The sequence below is a fragment of the Protopterus annectens genome, chromosome 6.part0, assembly GCF_019279795.1.
Source record: "Protopterus annectens isolate FY-2018-M chromosome 6.part0, PAN1.0, whole genome shotgun sequence".
Classification (NCBI taxonomy): domain Eukaryota; kingdom Metazoa; phylum Chordata; order Ceratodontiformes; family Protopteridae; genus Protopterus; species Protopterus annectens.
Window position 1 is genome coordinate 1,154,053,796 of NC_056737.1, and position 23,730 is coordinate 1,154,077,525.

General features: G+C 40.8%; 1 protein-coding gene across 1 annotated transcript in view; it reads right to left on the minus strand.

Annotated features, from left to right (window-relative positions):
* LOC122804723 (dipeptidyl peptidase 4-like) overlaps positions 1-23,730 on the minus strand; it is a 1,230,541-nt gene that overhangs the window by 572,027 nt on the left and 634,784 nt on the right. The window contains exon 12 of the mRNA XM_044074775.1: positions 5,973-6,011. Within this exon, the coding sequence (XP_043930710.1) occupies positions 5,973-6,011 (39 nt within the window). The remainder of the gene's footprint in view (positions 1-5,972; positions 6,012-23,730) is intronic.

Below are 23,730 nucleotides of genomic sequence, written 5' to 3' on the forward strand. Positions count from 1 at the left end.
GATAGGTTTAGTGCTAACTTTACCCCTCTCTCACCCCCTAAAGGGCCCATCTCTATACTGGAAGAATGCAAAGTTCCTGTAATCATGGCTGCACAGGTAAAAAACACACTCTCCAAAGCCAAGAACACAGCATCCATGGGACCTGACAACATCCCAGGTTGCGTTCTACATGAACTACAGAACGAACTGGCACCCCACCTAAATACCATGTTCAATCATAGCCTTATATCAGGCTTTGTGCCCACTGAATGGTGCACAGCAATGGTTATCCCACTCCACAAAGGGGGAGCCACCACGGACCCTGGGAACTACCGCCCCATTAGCCTGACGAGCCTGGTCTGCAAGGCTATGGAATGTATCATCATGGAACTTATAAACAATGACATTGGTAATCTCCAAACTCTGGACCCTACCCAGTTCAGGTTTGTAAAAGGGAGATCATGTTTCCTAAATCTGATAGACGTCTTTAAAGCGGTCACCAAAGCCGTAGATGAGGGTAAGGAAGTTCACACAGCCTATCTAGATCTCTCCAAGGCTTTCAACACCATTCCCCACTCTGGAATTATAGATAAACTGACTAAATTAGGTATAAATCCCTATGTCACTAGATGGGTTGCTAACTGGCTCACTGACAGAACCCACAGTGTGAAAGTAGCAGACTCTATATCCAACTTCAGACCAGTGACAAGTGGAGTACCACAGGGTTCAATCCTAGGTCCTCTCCTGTTTGGTATCTACTTATCTGAAGTACAGGCTAACACAGAAGGTCTTTGGCTAACAAAGTTCACAGATGACTGCAAACTAGGAGACATAATCAAAACTCTTAATGATGTGGACATCCTACAAAAGGGCCTCACTGAGACAGATGCCTGGTGTCAAAGCCATGGCCTCAAGCTCAATGCCAAAAAAGTGCACTGTCATCCCTTTTGGTAAAAACTCTCTATCCATGAACTACCACATAGGCGGTAGTCTACTTAACACCGAAAGTGTGATAAGAGACCTTGGGACACAGGTGGACAGTAGTCTCTCCTTTGATAATTACATCACCACAGTAGTCAGGAAATCCTTCTACGTGGCATACCTCATCACCAAAGGTTTCTCATCCAGGAAAAAAGAGGTCATTGTTCCCCTCTACTCATCACTCATTAGACCCATTATAGAGTACAATGCCCCTTTTTGTATGTACCTCACAAGACATCTGCAACAACTGTAAAGGCCACAGAAATACCTCACAAAGAGGATTACTGGCCTGAAACAGATGCCCTACGCAGACCGTCTCAAAAGACTCCAGCTTTATTCTGTCACATATCGCCTACTCAGAGGTGATCTCTGCCTAACATACAAAGCTATGTCAAACCCAGAGCTGTTGGACATGCTCCACTTAAAGAAATCCCAATCCCTCCAAGCTACATGCTCTAGGGACCTAAACCTTGTCATCACAATAAACAGAACGTGCTGGGGGGATAGATTCCTGTTCCAGAGACTTCCCATACTCTGGAACAAACTACCTATCTGTATCAAACAAAGCTCCTCATTAGCACTCTTCCAGAAAAATCTTGATGATTGGATGGGAGATAAGAAATTCTCCCCGGGATCACTTCTGTGGCTCTGCTTGACAGGGGGACAGGAAAATAATTTTCTTGGGTGGCAAAAGCCAGGGTACCATTTGGCTAGGCCTATATAGGCCCTAGGGCCAATAGCATAGTACCTACCTATGAACCTATGAACCTATAAAATAATATGTAAAACTGCTGCCACACTATCGTATAAACACATCCTTAACTAGACTGTAAAAGGACAGTTGCACGCGGCCTCCACTGAATCACTGGTTAAGCATACAGTAATAAAACAACTAGGAAAGAATAATAACATGCAAGATGTGATATAACTAAAAGGTTATAGCATCTGGGGGAATGTCATAGCCTTTGGAGAGACACAGGAGTGTCAACACTGTCCTTAGTGGTTACTCCTTTACTTTCAGCCACTCAATAAATCTGGAAATGTTACTAACTCAATAAATCGGGAAATTATGTGACGATTCTAGGCAAGAATCTGAATTACAGTTTCGGTGAAATGAAAAAAAATCAAATAAGCTAAAGATATCCTTTAATGGGGAAGCAAACTTTTCCTACTCCCATAAGATGAGGGTTTTCTTCTGTACTCCCCTATCTACTTGTAAATAACTGAATAATCACGAACCAAGGCAAAACGTGGGTACTCACTCATTTCATTTTTTTTCCGTCTTGTGTAAACCACACATGGCTTGCCTCACCTAACTCTTAAAATGTTTAAGCAACATAAAATAGTGTCAGGTGAAAGGTAATACAGAGTTGAAAATATTGTCAGGGTACAGAACCCTAACAGCCACCCAAGCCTCAGCTGCTCGAATTGCACTAATTCACAGCCACAGGCTCGAACATTTGTTTCCCCATCTGCCTACTTGGCTAAGCAGCCACTCGAACATGAGTTCAGGAATGCAGCTGCCGCAATGGTCACCACCAAGGTGTCATTGTGGAACTGGTAGAGGGGAAGGGAAATGGAGAGAACACCTTTCAGTTCAGAGAGAGAAGTGACCATGAATTAGTGTGACTTACGTTTAGGGTGGGAAGGGGGATTTTAGGTTTAGGGCGTGATCAGGAGTATTTTTTATGGTTACAGTTAGGGTTCTGAGAAGAGAGTTAATTCAGTAGTAGTGCACAGGAATCGATGCGGTGCGACAACACAGGTAAGTGGCAGCAGGGAAGTGTGTTTCGAGGTAATGGTTCACGAGCACTTGTGGTACACCTTTAACGGTACACTTCATTAATGGAGTTCTAGTAATGTAGGCATCAGTACTTCCACTTAGTAGCAAACTCTACATTACAGTTCATAAGTTGCTGCCAATTGGGAAAGCCCTGACCATGACCTTACTGATATCAAATATACAGTAGCTCATACAACTAAAACTCAGGAGCACACCTTCATGCTGTGTATAAATGCATATATGCCATCTTTATTATTAAGTTTAGCAAATGCTATCACCCACAAATGCTTCCAAGCTGTACAAAGATACAGATAAGCAGCACTAATTTATAGATTGTTTTTCACTCAATTTGAAAATAGCTGCATGTAACTGAATTATGCCCAGTACTACACACTCCAGCAGTGCGTGCATTGTCAGTGCCTTGTATCTGTGGCTACTCACAGTTATTTGGCAGCGATACATTTATACATACGACTGTAAGCCCTAAGGAGCTAAGTAACGCTCTGCATACCTTTATGAAGCCTTGCAGGATAGCATCTAATCCCACATTAATAATAATAGCAGAAGACTAATCTAATATTATATGCGACCAATATATGTCATGCTTGGCATTATTTATATCATTACTGACCTCTTGTGTTTCAAATATCTGAGTTTACACAGAGAGAGAGAGACACTCACGAAGGGCTATCAGCTTAATGATTCTATGCATGTACCAGGTGATGAAGCTTGTGCGTTTGCACTGCATATGTTCACAGGTAACAGGCAGAATTTAAAATTCCATTCTTTGGTATGCAACCTTGAAACACAGTATGTTTTGCTATTAACTCACTGTCATTTGCTCGACACGAAAAGTGACCCACCTCCACCAGTCTGATCCTATTATACTTCAACACCCTCCCAAAACCCTAACTCTTACCCTAAACAACCACCCAGTCCTTAACTCTAACCTCACTCCTTAACCCTAAACTCCTCAATCACTCCCTTAACCTAAATCTCCTGATCTCTCTCCAAGCATAAAATCCCCTATCACTGTCTATCCCTAAACTCCTCAACTGTTCCTTTAAACTAAACACGATAACTGTTCCCAAGCCGTAAGATTGGCAATTGCTTGCAAAACCTAAATACCCAAATTCTCGCTAACCCTTAAACTATCTCTCACTACCTAATCCTAATCCCAAACCCCACTCCCTAATCTTCTCCTTAATCTTCAGCTGCCCACTAAAGTAACCATATAACCCATACTCCCTCTAACTCCTTTCCCACAACTGCCAAATTACGTTTGAGAGGCAGCTCTACTTTCTCCGCACAGCTCCCGAGCCTCACCCAAACATGTTGTCAAATTCAAGCATGAGTGTTACATGTTTGAGTGACAGTTTTACTGTCTGAGCAAAGCTGTTGAACCTCACCTAGACATTGTCGAATTCAAGTATGAGTGTTACATGTTTGAGTGGCAGTTCTATTTTCGGTGCAAAGCTGCCAAACCTCACCAAAATATATCGTCATATTCAAGCACTAGTGTTACATGTTTGGGTGGCAGGTCTACTCACTGAGTGCAGCTGCTGAACCTCACCCAAACATGGTGTTGAATTTGAGCATAAGTGTTACTTTTGAGTGGCAGTTCTACTCTCTGAGCATAGCTGCCAAACCTCGCCAAAATATGTTGTCATATTCAAGCATGAGTGTTACATGTTTCAGTGGCAGTTCTAGTCTCTGAGTGCAGTTGTTGAATCTCACCTAGACATGTTGTCGAATTTGAGCATAAGTGTTACATGTCTGAGCGGCAGTTCTACTCATTGAGTGCACCTGCTGAACCTCACCCACAGATGGCGTTGAATTTGAGCTGTTGTCATATTCAAGCATGATGAGTGTTACATGTTTGAGTGGCAGTTCTAGTCTCTGAGTGCAGCTGCTGAATCTCACCTAGACATGGTGTTGCATTTGAGCATGTGTTACATGTTTGAGTGGCATTTCTACTCTCTAAGCAAAGCTGCCGAACCTTGCCTAAATATGTTGTTGAAGTCAAGAATGTGTGGCAGCCCATGCGAGCTAGAAAATACTGAAGCTCCCTGCTGTGAGACTATCTTTGATCAGCCAGGGCTTTAGTACTTAAAGGAGACCCCTCTTGTTAACACTTGCATAACACTGTATTATGGCAGCTTTTTATTTATCAAAAAGATATCTCTATTCACACACACACACGCACACACGCACGCACGCACGCACACACGCACACACACACGCACACACACACACACACACACACACACACACACATAGACACACACACACACACACACACACACACACACACACACACACACACACACACACACACACACGCACCACTTCTGAACAGACTGAATTAATAAAGCACAAATGTAGTGGCTAAGTGAAGCGGTGATAAACATACATGTTCAAGATAAAAACAATTCACTTAAAATAAAAACATGGTAGAACTGCTTTAATATTCAGAAAACTCTTATTTGAAAAAGATAGTAAGAATATTCAGAAAAGCAGCAATAATTTTCCGGAAATATTTATGATTAACAGCTTATGACAGCTGCTAGTTTAATAAATGTACCATTTTTTTCCTTAATTAACTAATTTATAATAATTATAAAACCTTTTTAAGTTATGCATTTTTGCAAACATTTTTAATTAACAGTGGGTTGTAGTAAGTAATCCCAGAAGAGTAAGTTACAACGTAACGTCTGATCACCTTATAAGTTGTTTGTTACAGTAAATCTGTAGATGAATTCAAAGTCCATGCTGCTTTCAAACATTTGACACTCATTAAGACAGTACTATGATATTTAAGTCCTAAATGAGTTGAACCCCCTGGAAAAGATATTCATTCACCAGTGACTCTTTCAATATTTCAAAATGCAAGTAAAGCTGGCATGTCGTTCTGCTGGAGCGGCAGCAAACTGAACAAAAGAAGTCGCGTGATGATCTCTAGGATTTCTTTCGGGTACTTTAACTTTGTGGTCTTAGTTTATGACTGTAAAAGTGCCACCTTAGGTGGATTCAAATTTAAATTTGTGAGTGTGTATTGTAAATCTAGAATCTGTAAAAGTATTGAACTACTAGTGCAAAAATTCAATCCTGACATTCTTCTGAAGCTTTGTACATTATTTCAGCAATTCCAACAAATGTCTCTGAACCTGTGAATAACTTAATCTGCATTTCAGATTTATTAAAATTAATAATTATACATGCAACATACATCACCAATCCATCCTGTATTGCTTTCTTCTCTGTATTGCTGAAAATAATAAAAAGCATGAAACGTGATAAATATTTAATAAGAAAATCGCTATGTTAAAACACAGTCAACAAAATGCTACAACATTTGCTAAAACCATTGTCTGGAATATGCATGTTATCTGTGTACAAAAGCATTAAACATTTCAGATATACATTTTTAAGTCTACCTTTCTCAGCTTTAATTAGCAGTTGCATGTTTGCATAGTTGATTAATATAACTTAACATTTTTATCTCCTATTTCATTGTTCATTTTCATGATTTTGATGTTCCCCTGTTAAATAAAGGGTGAGATTCCAAAAGAGTTGCTCTCAGTCTACGTCTGTCCAGATTCTGAAAGATTTTCTGTCAAGAGTATCTTACTTTGGTGTAAGGCCTGCATATAAACGAGCTTACACAGGGGATCTGATTCTGAAGAGGAAAAACACTGGAATTGTGCTAGGGTAGGGTACTTAAGGCAGCCCAGAGGACAACACACCCATGCATCATCACCAGGATGGCTGTTGTTATGGGCTAGTTTATTTTTATTTATTCATTATTTATTCATTATTTATTTATTTACTATTTCTTTACCAGGTAAGTAGACTGGTCCATTGACTCTTTCAGCCACAACTCAAGACCAAAGAGTAGAATTTATATCATAGTGGTTCACATACCTCTCAACCTCGTCATGCAAAATATCAGAACAAAGCTTGACAAAATGAGGTACAACTAGGGACATATTTTAAATATTGCTCTTATAAACTTAAGAAAGTTGCTACAGTAACAGGATTTGTTTTAATATAACTTTTTCTGAAGGATTTGGAGTATAAAACTCAAATGTATGCCATTATTTACTGACTTCAATCCTGAGATCATCCCAGTGATTTTCCAGGAATAATGAGGTGCAGGCCAAAAATATGAGTGAAAAATCAGAACGTTCTGCGAAGATCTGTACAGTTGAGAGGTATGGTGGTTCACTCAACAAAAGTATATACAAAAGGCATACATAGCATAGTTCAGAACATAATCGTAAGAGTGCACTGAGAAAAAATATACACAAAATTCAACTTAAGAGATGTACAAAATACAGTGCAATCATGCATGTAACACATAAACTGTTATATGCATGGGAAATATTTGTGTATATGAAAACACATTAAGAAGATGAAAAAGGTTTATTAAATGTATTCTACAATTCATGATATGAGATGGTAAGTTACCTACCATTGTCATAGTGGCAGTTATAGGTAAAGTCAGTAAAGAAATGCTCTTTAAGTGCATCTTTGAATCTTTTAATGGTTTCTACATTTTTGATGCCTGGTTATTCTCTGGTATCCTAATGGGCAGGGTCCTCTGGTTAAACGACTCCACAAGCAATGCTAGAAGGTGCATTACTTTGTACATCTGTTTGATGACATATCTCTGTAGCCACCAGCCTCTAGAATAAGTACAGGGAAACCATGCAGACTCATCTATACAACTTTTAGAAGAGAAGCCATCATACATCCTCCTGTAAATCAGTCACAGATGGCACCAGTGAACCCTCCAGGTCACCTCCAAGAATGGAATCATTATCTCCCTGCTGAGAGGCAGCACTAGAGGCTATGTCCAGCACGGACTGCAGTGATCATGGTTTCACTGCCTCCTTTTTCACAACATGACCTCCAGAAAGATAACAATAGGAAAAATAATAATGCCCATATAGCAGGACCACAACTGCTGTTGTAGAGTGCACTGCCACAGATATCATATCCACCCCACTGCCAGAAGAGCTGCCTCCTCCATCTGCAATATCCAATCAGCTTAAGCTCAAGCTCCTCTACTACTAAAATTCAAAGTGTGCAGTCCTACGTATAAATGTAAAATAAGTAACGTACTAGTAGACAATAATGACAAAAAAAGCCATTAGAATATAAGTCTCGTTTCCTCTCTCTAACCTTTGATTCCCACTGCTGAATCAAATAGTGGCAGTGGGACTTTGGGTCACTATACTCATGTTTGCACTCTTCACTACAATGGATGACGTCAGTAATAGTGGCGGTGGCACTTTTGGTTACTATACTCATGTTTGCACTCTTCACTACAATGGATGATGTCAGTAATAGTGGTGGTGGCACTTTTGGTCACTATACTCATGCTTGCACTCTTCACTATGATGGTTGATGTCAGTGATAGTGTTGGTGGCACTTTGGGTCTCTGTACTCATGTTTGCACTCTTCACTATGATGGATGATGTCAGTGATAGTGGTGGTGGCACTTTGGGTCACTATACTCATGCTTGCACTGTTCACGATGGAAGATGTCAGTGATAGTGACGGTGGCACTTCAGGTCACTATACTCATGCTTGCATTGTTCACTACGATGGATGATGTCAATGGCATCATTCACTATCCTGGCAAACTTATGCCAAATGCCCAACTTCTGCATGGTGTCCATCATACTGCCCTTGCAGGTGCCCCTGATAGTCCTTGTGATGGAAAAATACGAAAATCTTACACTCCTTGGTTCGCCAGTCTTGACCTCTAAATATCACATTGCCTAAAATAGCCATGCCCACTCACTCAGCTCATTTAAGGAACAAAACCGTAGATCTGTGAACATGAATGCACATTTGCAGATCACGTATTGTGTAATGACAATAAGTGGCCAACAAATGTGCAGCATCATAGTGTGTCTGTCACTAATGCTCACCATGGTGTTAATGATACTATAAGCAGAATCATACTGGTCACATACCTTATCGCCACTGTGATGTGCATAGCTGCCCCACCATCCCTGTATAGCATAATGTTTTATGGCAGTTATTCAGAAACTGCAGCACTACATAGCCTTACAGCATAACTGGCACACTAATAGTGTCAAATAAAACATTGGTACTATTTTGAACAACACTGCTAATTACCATACAACTGTGGTACTGAGGAACTTACAGGTTGCAGTTTTACAAAGTTAAAAAAGGACCTTTGCCTGATAAAGTATCTCAGCAAGAACAGCACATTATGTGGATAGGTGTCAGTCACACTGAGGGTAGACATTGGAATACACTTCTAACTGGGACCCCAAGACATTGTCAAGGGACTTCACCATCTGCTTATTTTGTCTGGGGCAATGTGTTCATACCTACCAGAGGTCTCCAGTACACACAGCATTAGAAATGCACACTGTTACTGGGGTGTGGATACCTACCATAGAGGATAAACACATGTAGGGGGAATGATGGATCACCATATAGTTCCATCTCTGACATGGATGCAACTCATAGGAGTAATTTCCAGATGTTTAAGTCAGTAATGCAGGTGTAACTGACTGCAGTTTACAGTACTACATATTTGGTTAGCGTATTTTGTGGATGTCAGAATGATTTGCCACAAGTACACAGTAACATGGGGCAGCAGGATATGACAGCCAATGCTGCTTTAGTCAGGGGTGATAAATATTGCCTCCACAGGTTCCTCCAAGAGACAAATTGCCACCATCTCATATGCCTCTAGAGGCCAATCGAGGGTTGCTGAAGATGCTACTCATAGTCACTGTAGTGTCTGGATCTGTACAGATAACACACAGAGCACAGCAAGTCAGGATACATAAACTGTTGATGAGACAGCATCACCATCATCTGTAGGCACACAGCCTGCCACCCTCAGTCATGGGCTTTGCCCAGGTCAATGCAATGGTGGTCATACAGCTCAAACGCAGCAATGCCTCTTCAAGCAGTAAGTAGATGCTCACATTAGTTGTACACCTTCCCTCTCAGCTGTGGGTATGCTGCTGGCCACCTCTGCTGGTGGATGAACACCACATTGTGTGCAATGATGTGCAACATAATCAACATATGGAATACCCCTTCAGGTTGACTGCTCACTATTCTGTAGTTCAGCCACAATGCCCATGGTCATGTCATAGTGGTCTGACCCCCACCATTGCAGGATATGAAGTCTGATTCTGCACAGTCTACAGAAGTGCACATTAAGCATCCATCCATCTTTCCATCTATCTATGGAAACGTAACAGCCTTTTTCCCATTTTTGCACATGGAGTCGGGGTGGTTAACCCTGCCACTCATGTTTTTCCTTTCTTCACATGTGCACAAGCACTTACACCTACATCCAGCTTAGAGTGTCCAATCTAGTCTTCAGCAGAAAAAGCAGATGTGATTGAAAAAGTAGGTCCAACAAGGCCATCATAAAATATTTGGTATCCTTGAAAGTTTAGAATATTTGGATATGACTGCTTTCCTGGGACATTTGCTTCATCTACCAGTGGGTCTCAATGATCTAGCACCATCTGGAAGGACATGCGTCCATGGGATCCTGGGGTCAAAAGGACTGGTAACAATTGTTATCTCACTGTGGCCTTGCACAACCCAAAATGAAAAACAGAGGACAGTTTAAGAGTAACATGACCTTAAAACTGTTGTTTTGCAACAAACATTAATCTTCATCAACTTTACAACCATATGAAAATAAACCAAAAAGAGAACCACCAGGACAAATGGAATCCATAATAATTTATTGAAAAGTTAAGCACTTTCATCAAATAAAATTAACTTCATCAGAACAAAGAATACATTGAGTCAATTTTTTAAATACACTAAAAACAATGCCAATAGGTTAAGAACACACCAACCACCATCCATTGTCTTGAATAAATTAATAAATTAAATGTCGATTCAACTAAAAAAATTAAAGGCATATATTTTAAACATAATTAAACCTATAAATATATTAAAAGTTAATGAAATACATTGTAATATATGAAAGTGTCAAAATTAGATTATATTTTCCCAGCTTTTTCTTTTAACACTGGTGCAATAGATATAAAATCATTCAAACCAGGAAGTAAATTAGCAGCCAACCTTAATTGCCACAGCAATTCTTTTTTATTTAGAATATTCTTCCAGTTGCCACCTCTAGGGTTTATTTGTATAACATCCAAAATAGCAAATTTAAAACCAAAGAAATTCTAACACACTTTACTATGTCTGCACAGGGCATTAGTCACCCTTTCATTCTTTATATTGTACAAATGTTCATAAATACTAGACTTGAGAGCCCTCTCAGTCTTACCGACATAAAATCCCATACAGCCATTGCACTTAGCCAGATACACTATACTGTTAGTGAGGCAGTTCCCCTTCTTAAAGAATACTGTGTCCCTAGTCCTGTTGTTTAAAACCACACTTGGTGTCTGCAAAATAAAACTACACTGGAAACAGCACCCACAATGTTTGGTGCCTTCATTTTTAATTTGGTTTCCACCATTTGAATTACCTTCCAAGGTTAACTACAGATTATGCCCCACTTTGGTAGAAATAAGGGTCTCTCCCCAACTGCTTGGAATATTTCACTGTTAGTTCTAAAAATACTCCAATTCTTGTTTAAAATATTTTTTATTCCACTGTATAGGGGGCTATATTGTAAAACACAGGTGTGGGTAAAATTATCTGGCAATTCAGCACATGTGGCTATATTGATATCCTGGGTCTCTAAAAGCCCCCTACCCAACAATGGCTTATATTTTAAGCCCCATTCATTAAGAATTCCTTGTAAAATGTTTTCCACCAACTCAAAGGGATACTCTCTATCTACAAACATATTTCTTAAAGTTTTAAACTCATTAATCACATCTTCTTTGTTGGAAGTCATCCAGGCAATTCTAATAGCCTTTCCCTTAACAGTACTTTTTTCTGAAAAAGGGTGCGGTGACTATTAAAATGAAGATATGCATTGCAAAAAGTTTTATTATGATATACCTTGGATTTAAATCCTTCTTTCTCTTTAGATATAATAGTGTCCAAATAGTGTATCTCAGTATCATGGTATTCATAAGTAAATTTTAAAAAGGTGGTAGTACTATTCAAGTATTCAATAAAACTTAGAATATTGCCTTTCTCACCTTTCCACAAAATAAAGATGTCATCCAAGAATCTGCTGTATAACAAAATCTCAGAATAAAACCTACTTTTGAAAATATGTTCCATTTCCCATCCTAGTAAAACAATGTTTATGTAAATGGGGGCACAGGCTGCCCCCCATAGCGACCCATTTTATCTGTTGGTAATACTGCCCCTCAAAAATGTAATTGTTATCTAAAACCAGGGCCATAATCTCACAAACAAGGTTAACCTGTTAATGGGACAGGCTGGAACAAGAATCACACCACCAGTCTCACATAGACCTATGAAACCAGCACCGGCTAAAAACACACATAAATACATGAAAACATACTCGGAGGCTCTAAATAAAAATCTGCAAAAGCAACAGAGACCTCCAAAGCAGACATCTAAGCAACCTCCACCCTCTAACACAAATCATGAAACACATACTTCACAAAACCAGTCTGCCACCAAACCACAGCCCTTAAGGCAAAATAACATAACCAACACACTAGTAATATGTGACTCTATAGTCAGGCACATGGACGTCCCACTCACTAGGCTGAACAAGGAGAAGGTTACTGTTAGCTACCTGTCGGGTGCCAGGATCCGCCACATAACACAAGCACTCAGGTCACTCCAGGACAAGTACAAATATGACTCTGTCATTGTCCATGTTGGTGTGAATGACCTGAGCTGTACCTCCCTGGACTACATGAAAAGAGACATGGAGGAGCTCTCTGATCATGTAGCCCAGGCCGGTATGACCCTGACCCTGGGTAGCATCCTGCCCTCACGAAGAATGATACCACAGTACAGAGAAAAAATGATCAATTTCAACAATTGGCTAAGGTTCTGGTGTCATTCAAAGGGGATCCAGTGTCTGTCAGCCTGGGATGACATGCTCGACAAGCCACGCTGCTTCACTAGAGACAGCTTGCACCTGTCACCCTTAGGCTTTCAAATACTGGCCAAGGCTCATGCCACCTCCATAGTGCCTTTTTTAGGCAAGGCTCAAAAGACAAACCCACTGCCTTAAATTATTTATTTTTATTTATTTATTTATTTTACATTTGTTGACCGGGCTAGTCTAACTTGATATATGTCCATTTTCAGAAGAGGCCCGGGGGGAAAAGCTCCAAGAGTAACACAAAGCAGTAATAAAAAAAAAAAAAAAAACAGTCTGAACAAGTCTTAATAAGTAAATAGCACAAGTAACAGAAAACTGAGGGTAATGCTACTCAATGCCAGAAGTCTAAACCTCAAAATGCATGCACTCAAGGCAATCCTCAGTATGGAGAAAATCAATATATGTGCAGTAACAGAAACCTGGTTTAAGGCTCCAGAGAGCATCCCAGCACTACCAGGCTACAACTCATACCATACATTTTGGCCACAAAACCCGGACCGAAATACAAAAGGTGGGGGAGTAATCTTATTCATCAAGGATACCCACACCTACAGATTAGTGGCACAGCATGATGCTTCAGAGATCACCCATGTGCAAATAACAATGGGCAAAACTGCTATTCAAATTATAGCTTGCTACAGATCACCCACCATGTCCCAGGACCCCTACTCCACATTCCTGAAAACACTGGGAAACATAAAGGTCCTACCAAACACCCTGATATTGGGTGATTTCAATTACCCAAACATTAACTGTAAGAACTACTCAAGTACAAACTCCCTTGCCCAACATTTCCTAGAATTTATAAACTCAAATGCCCTGGATCAACTGGTCAACACCCCCACCAGAGGTGACAACATATTGGAACTGGTCATCACCAACATGGGCGACCGGTGTTTGACACATGGAGGTCAACCCCTCACTGGTTAGATCTGACCATAAACTAATCACTCTGGATATCCACATTCCACCACCACCCCGGTCAAAGAATCCACCGTGAAAAACTTTTCAAAAGCAAACTTCACGTTACGTAAGACCGAGTGGGAAGTTTCAAAGCTCCCATGCTAAAAGATAATGCTGTCCAAGCTGCAAAATCTTTTACTAATGCACTCTATGGGCACCTACTAGAATGCATGGATCGTGCTATCCCAAACAAAACCAAGACTCACTCCTCCAAGAAAAGGACCCCCGTCTGGTGGACCCCTGCCATAAACAAGCTATACAACAGTAGGAAACTAGTAGAGAAAAGAGTAAAATCCCAAGAAGGGAAGACATCCCTGATCAGAATCAGCAAGAAACTATGTTCCCCTCATAAAATCATCCAAGGCTAGCTTCGAAAGAAAAATTGCCATGGACTCCAAAGATAACCACAAGGCATTCTTTAGCTATGTTAAGAATCTAATTGCATTTCTCAGATCTGCTCGGAGTTAATGCAGAAAGGCACAAAATACATTGAACCGACCGATATAGCCAACATCCTGGCAGACAGGTTCAGTGCAAACTTCACCCCTCTCTCACCCCCAAAAGGGCCCATAACTGCACCAGAAGAATGTAGTGCCCCTGTAATCACAGACACTCAGGTTAAAACAGCCCTCTCCAAAGCCAAAAACACAGCATCAATGGGACCGGACAGTGTCCCAGGCTGCGTCCTACACAAACTCAAAGATGAACTAACCGCTCACCTAAACACACTGTTCAAACTCAGCCTCTCCACAGGTTATGTGCCCACAGAGTGGCGCACAGCAACACTAATTCCACTCTACAAAGGTGGAGCCACAATGGACCCTGGGAACTCTCGCCCTATAAGCCTGACTAGCTGGGTCTGCAAAACTATGGAGCACATCATCATGGATCTCATTAACAGAGACATTGGGAACCTCCAAACACTGGACCCTACCCAGTTCAACTTTGTTAAGGGCAGATCATGCGTTTTAACCCTAGTGGACTTCTTTGAGACAGTTACCAAGGCTATAGACGAGGGAAAGGTGGTCCACACAGCCTACCTAGACCTCGCAAAGGCCTTCAACACCATTCCCCACTCAGGTATTATAGACAAGCTCACCAGCCTGAACATAAACCCCTACATCACGAGATCAGTTGCCAACTGGCTCACGGACAGAACCCACATGGTAAGAGTTGCGGGAGCTAGGTCTGACTCTAAACCGGTTACAAGTGGCATTCCCTATGGCTCAGTCCTAGGACCCCTCCTATTCAGCATATACTTCTCAGAGGTACAGGCAAGCACAGGAGGACTATGGCTGACCAAGTTTGCAGACGACTGCAAACTAGGGGCTATAACTGACTCTCCGGCTGACACAGACATCCTCCAAAAGGGTCTCACTGAGACAGATACCTGGTGTCAAAACCATGGCCTCAAGCTAAATGCCAAAAAGTGCATTGTCATCCCCTTTGGAAAAAACAAAGTACCCACAAACTACCACATAGGTGGTAGCCCCCTAAATACAGAAGATGTAATAAGGGATCTGGGGACCCAAGTAGATAGTAACCTCTCCTTTGATAATCACATTGCCAAAGTGGATAGAAAATCCTTCTATATGGCCCACCTAATCACAAAAGGGTTTGCATCCAGATCGAAAGAGGTCATTGGGCCCCTCTATGCATCACTCATCAGACCCATCATAGAGCACAATACCCCATTTGGGATGTACCTTACAAGACAACTGCAACAACCGGAAAGACCACAGAAGTACCTCACCAAGAGGATCATTGGTCTCAAGTAGATGCCCTATGCAGCTCAACTGAAGAAACTCCAGCTGTACTCGGCTGCATACCACCTACTCAGAGGTGATCTCTGCCTGACATACAAGGCCATGTCCAACCCAGAATTGATGGACATGCTCCACCTAAAGAAAACCATATCCCCTCGAGCCACACACTCCAGGGATCTAAACCTAACCACAACAATAAATAGGATGTGCTGGAGGGATAGATTCCTGTCCCAGAGACTTCCATGCTCTGGAACAAGATTCTAATATACATTAGGCAGAGCTCCACATTAATCCTCTTCAAGAGAAACCTTGACGAGTGGACGTAAAACAGAAAGTTTACCCCAGGGAACACTTCAATGGCTCTGCTGGACAGAGGCACAGGGAACTAATCTAAGGGGGTGGCGAAAGCCAACACATTCCGGCTAGGCTTATAAATGCCTTTGGGCAGATAGCCTAGTACCTACCTATGAACCTATATATATATATATATATATATATATATATATATATATATATATATATATATATATATATATATATATATATATATATATACCTCTCTCTCTATATATATATATATATATATATATATATATATATATATATATGTATATATATAGGTTATGGGGATGTGGGGGTTTGCACCCCCCCACCTCAGGGGTGCAGGGGTATTTGCTCCCCTGCAGAAAAGTAGTTTAAAGGACAAAAGTGCTCTTCAAAATTCGCTCTTTTCCTGGGTTTTTCGTCTTTTGTTTGGCTTGTTGGCACTTGATATTACACATGCCGACATTTCAATACAGAGCTCAATTATAGTTTAGTTGAGTGGGGGGGACATGCATTGTACTACATTTTTTGCAGGACTGAATTTCTTACATGGTAATAAGTATCACCTCCATATCACTAACAGTCACATCTGGTAGATGGCAATCTATGGACAACAGACGTCAGCTTGATGTCACTGTTCTACCCAAGACATGTCCTTAGAAGGTGACACACCACTATATACAAGACAGATAGTTTGTCAAATTTCTGTGTGAATTTTAATATTTTACAGTTTAATAAGTACAGTTTGGATAGTATGTTTGATTTCAATTATTGTCGCAGTTTTTGGTGTCATTCAAAGGGAGTCCAGTTCCTGTCAGTCTGAGAAGCCATGGTCGCCAAACCTCTCTGCTTTGCTAGAGACGGTTTGCACTGGCACCTCTATGCTTTCAGCTGCTGGAAAAGGCTCTTGCCTCCCCCATAGTACCTTTTTAGGCAAGGTTTTGAAAACAACATTACTGACATGAAATTAACCAATCAGAACAAAATAAGGGTCCTGCTGATAAATACTAGGAGTTTAAACCAAAAACATCATCCCCTGGAAGCACTTCTATAACTAGAAGGTTTACAGTAGATGTTTGTGAGGTTCAGGGCCTCAGGGAGTACCCTGGCCTTGCAAGGCTACCATGCCTTCCACACCTTTAGACACCAAAATGAATGTGTGAAAACCAAAGGAGGCGATGTTTTAATCTATATTAGAGATAAATTCACCTCCCTTCTAGTTAGACTGGACAACTCCATGGAGTTACTCCAGGTCCAGGTTACAGTGGGTAAGACCCCCATTCAAGTCACAGCCAGTTATTGATCCCCCTCCATGGGTCATGACTCCCATGGAGCCTACTTGACCAAACTGGAGACATTCTAAACTTTAGAGAACACACTGGATATGGAGGATTTCAATTGGCCCACCATCAACAGGGAAACCTGAGCTAGCCCTAACTCACTAGATCAAAAGCTCCTTGAGTTTGTTAATTCAAATGCCCTGAAACAAACTGTCCATACCCTGACAAGGGGGAGCAAACTCTCCATACCCTGACAAGGGGAACAAACATTCTGGATTTGGTCCTTACCAGCATGTCAAACAGATGCACTGTCACAATTGTTGGACCCTAATTAGTTAAAACTGACCACAAATCAGTCACTTTTGAGAAAAACTTGGCAAGTATAGCCAAGGACAATCATAAGGCTTTTTACAACTACATATGTACACTAAAGGGTAGCACCCAGGCATGTTAGAACTAGTGGACTAGTGGCCAACGATATACACACCGATCCCACAGAGATAATAAACCTGCTAGCGGATAGGTTTGGTGAAATTTCCACTCAGTTATCCCCTACTAACTTATAGCAACCCCCACCCCACCCACCCACCCTACATATCTGAAGAGCAGGTCCTCAAAACCTTGTCCAAGGCAAAACACGCAGCTTCAGTGGAACCAGACAACATCTCAGGCTGTCTTCTAAACAGGCTAAAACATGAAGCAGCATCACCACTAAGTACCCTTTTCAATCACAGCCTAACCACAGGCTTTGTTCCTGTGGAATGGAGAACAGCAACAGTTATTTCCTTCCACAAAGGTGGCCTAGCAACAGATCCTGGGAATTACAGACCCATAAACCTGACCAGCTTCATCTGTAAGACCATGGAATGCATCATTATGGACCTCATAAATAAAGACATAGATGACCTCCAGACCATGGATCTGACCCAGTTTGACTTCATTAAGGGAGATCCTGCCTGTTAAATCTGGTGGATTTCTTTGAAAATGTGACCAAGGCCATTGATGAGGGCAAATCTGTGCACACAGCATACCTTGACCTGGCAAAGGCTTTTGACATAATCCCACATTCAGGCATTACCGATAAACTTAGCAAACTGAATGTAAACCCCTTCTTTGCAAAATGGGTTGCCAATTGGCTCAGAAATCAGATACACACTATCAAAGTGGATGACTCCACATCAACCAGCAGACCTGTTATGAGTCAACCAGAAGACCTGTTATGAGTGGGGTGCCACAGGGGTTCATGCTGGGCTCTTTACTGTTTGGTATATACTTCTCAGAAGTTCAGGTCAAAACTAAGGGGTTGTGGCTGACCAAGTTTGCAGACAACTGTAAACTAGGTGCAATCACTGAATCCCCAAATTATGTCAGTATAATCCAGTAGGGTTTCATGCATGTGTGTTAGTCACCATCTCAAACCGAATGCAAAGAAATACATCATCATTCCCTTCCACATAAACAATGTCTCCTCACATTTTCAAATCAACAACAGTAACCTAAGTACCCAAAAAGTGGTAATGGAGCTGGGATCAAAAGCTGACTGTGACCTTTACTTCAACCACCATGTGACTACTGTATTAATGAAAGCTTTCTACATAGCACACTTGATTAGTAAGGCATTGCCTCAAGAGGAAAAGAAGTTATAACTCCCCCCATACTTCGCACTTATCTAACCCATAATTGAGTATAACATCCCGTTTGGCATGTACTGTACTAAGCACCTGTAGCAACTAGAGAGACCTTAGATGTTTCTAACAAAGAAGATCAAGGGGTTTTAGCATGTGCCTTACACAGACTGACTAAAGTCCCTGTCACTATACTCCATATTGTATAGACTTCTCAGGGGTGACATGCCTGACCTACACAGCAATCCAAGACCCAAACCTAGAGAACTTGTTGCATATCCATAAATCAAAAGAGACTAGGGCTACCCCTTCCAGGGTAAATATGGCCTGCAACTTAAATAGGATATGCTGGAGGCACAGATTTATCTCCTAGTGACTGCCATGGCTTTGGAACAGACTATCAATTCCGTGAAACAGAGCACCTCTATGACACTGTTCAAGAGGAACCTGGACGAGTGGATGGGGCACTGTAAATTCTTACCAGGGACAGAGCTCACAAATCTCCTGGGCATGAGCAGCCATCACTAAATGCAATCTTGGGTATTGAGTAGTATCCCTATGGTATTACATTGGGTTGAAATGGCTAGGCTTAAAATGACTTCCATGTCAATATCCTAGTAATCTCCTGTGATATGATTCTAAGTAATCTCCTGTGATATGATCCTAAATAATCTCCTGTGATATGATCCTAACTAATCTCCTGTGATATCATCCTAAGTAATCTCCTATGATATGATCCTAAGTAATCTCCTGTGATATCATCCTAAATAATCTCTTATGATATGATCCTATCACCTATGTATTTTGAAGGTAGATAATTAATCAAGGGCATGGATGTAAGTGAAGTAGTGCTTACCTAGAAGTGCTAATCTCCTGTGATATGATCCTAAGTAATCTCCTGAGATATGATCCTAAGTAATCACCTATGATATGATCCTAAGTAATCTCCTGTGATATGATCCTAAGTAATCTCCTATGATATGATCCTATGACCTATGTATTTTGAAGGCAGATAATGAATCAAGGACATGGATGTAAGTGAAGTAGTACTTACCTAGAAGTGCTAATCTCCTGTGATATGATCCTAAGTAACCTCCTGTGATGTGATCCTAAATAATCTCCTATGATATGATCCTAAGTAATGTCCTATGATATGATTCTATGACCTATGTATTTTGAAGGCAGATAATTAATCAAGGACATGGACGTAAGTGAAGTAGTACTTACCTAGAAATGCTGCCTTGACTTACCTTCCCTGAATATGTTTTATTGAATTTAGTTTTTATCAGATACATTTACTGGAGGAATACTTCTTAAAAAGGTCCCTCATTTTTGTAATATGTATCTTTCAATTAATTTACCTTGTCTGTCTAAATTTTTTTAAGTTCATTTATTTTGTTTCTTTGTGATATGTTTTATTTTATTTTATTCTGTCTTTATTTGTTAAGTTAGTGGTGTGACTGTTTTACAATTGCAATGTATGTTTGAGCTGCTTAACTTTAAAATCCTTAACATGTTTTATTTATTTATTTTTGCTGCTTACTGCAGAGTTGTACTGCATTGTCAAAAGTCCACAAAACAAAGAATGACGCTTTTAAAGCGTACAAGAACTAAGAAAAAGAAGGACTACTGAAATGTTGTTCTTTCATAATCAGGGTCTATATCAGAACATCGAATGATTAAAATCATGAACGCTCTAAACAGCGAAAACGCCGGACCTCAAACACATTATTGTGGGGGGCTGCACCTCCTGCTAAATATATATTCCAACTCCGAGATCGCACTACAGTGAGGAAAGGACAAATATTCCAATCTTCACTGTTCTGTGATCTCAAAAAAAGCACTTCCAGGTCCAGCATTTTCGTTCTTTAGAGCGTTCGTGATTTTAATCATTCGATGTTCTGATATAGACTCTCATAATCACCATGGCCATAACCTATAACTTCAAGGAAATGTCACTGTGATACACTATGGTTCACAGGTTCATAGGTGTTTAAGTTTATAGCTTAGATAGTTTAGGTTTAGCTAGGCCATATCTAACAGGCATAGCTGGCAAAAGACAGTTTAAGGCAATATAACACCACATGAGCTGCAGATGACAGGAAATAAAAAAGCACTTGGCAACTGTAAAACACCAAAATCTGCATTCTGGAGTGGGAAAGAAAGATTCATGGAATTATTCAGCTACTGGTCATGACTAGAAGTGACAATTTATTAATCTGTATTCAAATAAGGGGGTTCGATTTGAGTGACTGCTTCTACTTAATGGAACACTTCAGTATTAAAGCTATGGACAGGGCAAACATAGTTAAGGCAGAAGGTTTTACAACACCGCATGAGAATCCCACTTTTATTTTCTCAATATGTGCTCATGTTCTGAGCAGCACACCAGAAGAAAAAGGAGATCTGTCATATCTCAGACTGACTATACCAACGATCATTAGATGGTTCTGGTCCCATAGTTTCTGTAGTTGTACTGTTCTTGAATAGTGGGCAATTCTGGAGGGTGGAATTGCATATATGTCCCATATATGGAGTACTCCATGGGGAAACTGTTAATGGAGCCCACCTTCTGTTTCATTGCGTCGGTGGAGATAAATGTTTTTAAAAGTAGCTCTCAGTGGTACAGAAATATTTATTTATTTTATTTATTTAATGACATTTGATTACCAAGAAAGTTCAACTGAGTAGGAGCCCATTTTCAATGGAGGCCTGGGGAGAAAAGCTCCAAAGTATTACAAAACATTTTAACAGCAATAATTTTACAATCTTCACAAATAATACAAAAAAAACTACAGTTTCAATCATTATATCAAATTAGACATAATATGAAATTATAGGTTAAGAATAGATACAAGTTATATAATGATCTGATATTAAGAGAAATTATAGCTCGTTTATAGAGAAATTAAAGGTAAGTTGGTATAATGCAAACAGGAAATGCAAAGTAAAGTGACAGTAAATCAGGTTTATGACAGTAAATCAGTCAAGGAAACCACTGTAAAAAACTTTTCAAAAGCCAACTTCACACTTCTCAAGACCGAGGTGGAAAGTTTCAAAGCCCCCTTGCTAAAGGATAATGCTGCCCAAACCACAGAATCCTTTACAAATGCATTCTATGAGCATCTACAGGAATGCATGGATCAAGCCATCCCAAGTAAAACCAAGACTCACTCCTCCAAAAAGAGGAAACCAGTCTGGTGGTGCCCAACCATAAATAAGCTATACAACAAAAGGAGGAAACTATTGCATGCTAGAGCAAAATCCCAAAAAGGAAAGGCATCACTGATCAATATTAGCAAGAAATTACGATCCCTCATAAAATCATCTAAGGCCAGTTTCGAAAGAAAAATTGCCAAAGACTCTAAAGATAATCACAAAGCCTTCTTTAGCTATGTCAAGAATCTAGGTGGCAATTCTCAGATATGCTCAGAGCTACTGCAAAATGGCAAAAAATACACTGAACCAACTGACATTGCCAACATCCTGGCAGACAGGTTCAGTGCAAACTTCACACCCCCACCCCCAAAAGGGCCCGTGTCCATCCCAGAAGAATGCAGAGCCCCAGACATCACAGACACACAGGTAAAAACAGCACAATCCAAAGCTAAAAACACAGCATCAATGAACTAAACCCTCACCTAAATTCACTGTTCAAACTGAGCCTTACCACAGACTATGTACTCAAAAAATGGCGTATAGCAACAGTCATCCCACTCCACAAAGGTGGTGCCACAACAGAACTTGGGAACTATCACCCTAAAAGCCTGACTAGCCTGGTCTGCAAAGCTATGGAGCGAATCATCATGGAACTCATAAACAGAGACATTGGGAACCTCCAGACACTGGACCCTACCCAATTCAGCTTTGTTAAAGGCAGATCCTGCCTCCTAAACCTAGTTGACTTCTTTGAAACAGTTACAAAGGCCACAGATGAGGGAAAGATAGTCCACACAGCCTATCTGGACCTCGCTAAGGCCTTCAACACCATTCCCCACTCTGGCATCATAGATAAGCTCACCAGCTTGAACATTAACCCCAATGACACAAGATGGGTTGCCAACTGGCTCATGGATAGAACACACATGGTCAGAGTTGCAGGTGCCATGTCCGACTCTAAACCAGTTACAAGTTCCAAATTCCAAAGACATGCATTTGGAGCATTTCTCCCCGGGCCTCCACTGAAAACAGGCTCTGTGGAACCTAGTCGGACATTCCTGGTCAACAAATGTTAAATAAATAAATAAATAAAAATAAAATAAACAAGTGGCATCCCACAGGGCTCGGTCCTGGGACCCCTCCTGTTCGGTATATACTTCTCTGAGGTACAGGCAAGCACGGGAGGATTATGGCTGACCAAGTTCGCAGATGACTGCAAACTGGGGGCCATAATCGACTCTCCGGCTGACACAGACATCCTCCAGAAGGGTCTCACAGAGACAGATACCTGGTGTCAGAACCATGGCCTCAAGCTAAATGCCAAAAAATGCATAGTCATCCCCTTTGGGAAAAACAAAGTGCCCACGAATTATCACATAGGTGGTAATCCACTAAGTATGGAAGATGTAATAAGGGACCTCTCCTTTGATAATCACATTGCCAAAGTGGTTAGAAATTCCTTCTATGTAGCCCACCTAATCATGAAAGAGTTCACATCTAGATCAGGAGAGGTCATTGTGTCCCCCTACTCATCACTCATTAGGCCCATAATAGAGTACAATGCCCCATTTGGAATGTACCTTACTCGACACCTGCAACAGCTGGAATGACCACAGAAGTACCTCACCAAGAAGATCATGGGCCTCAAACAGATGCCCTATGCAGCTCGACTAAAGAAACTTCAGCTCTACTTGGTTGCTTACTGCCTGCTCAGAGGTGATCTCTGCCTGACGTATAAGGCCATGTCCAACCCGGAATTAATGGACATGCTCCACCTCAAGAAAACCAAATCTCTAAGAGCCACATGCTCCAGTGAATTAAACCTCAGCACAAC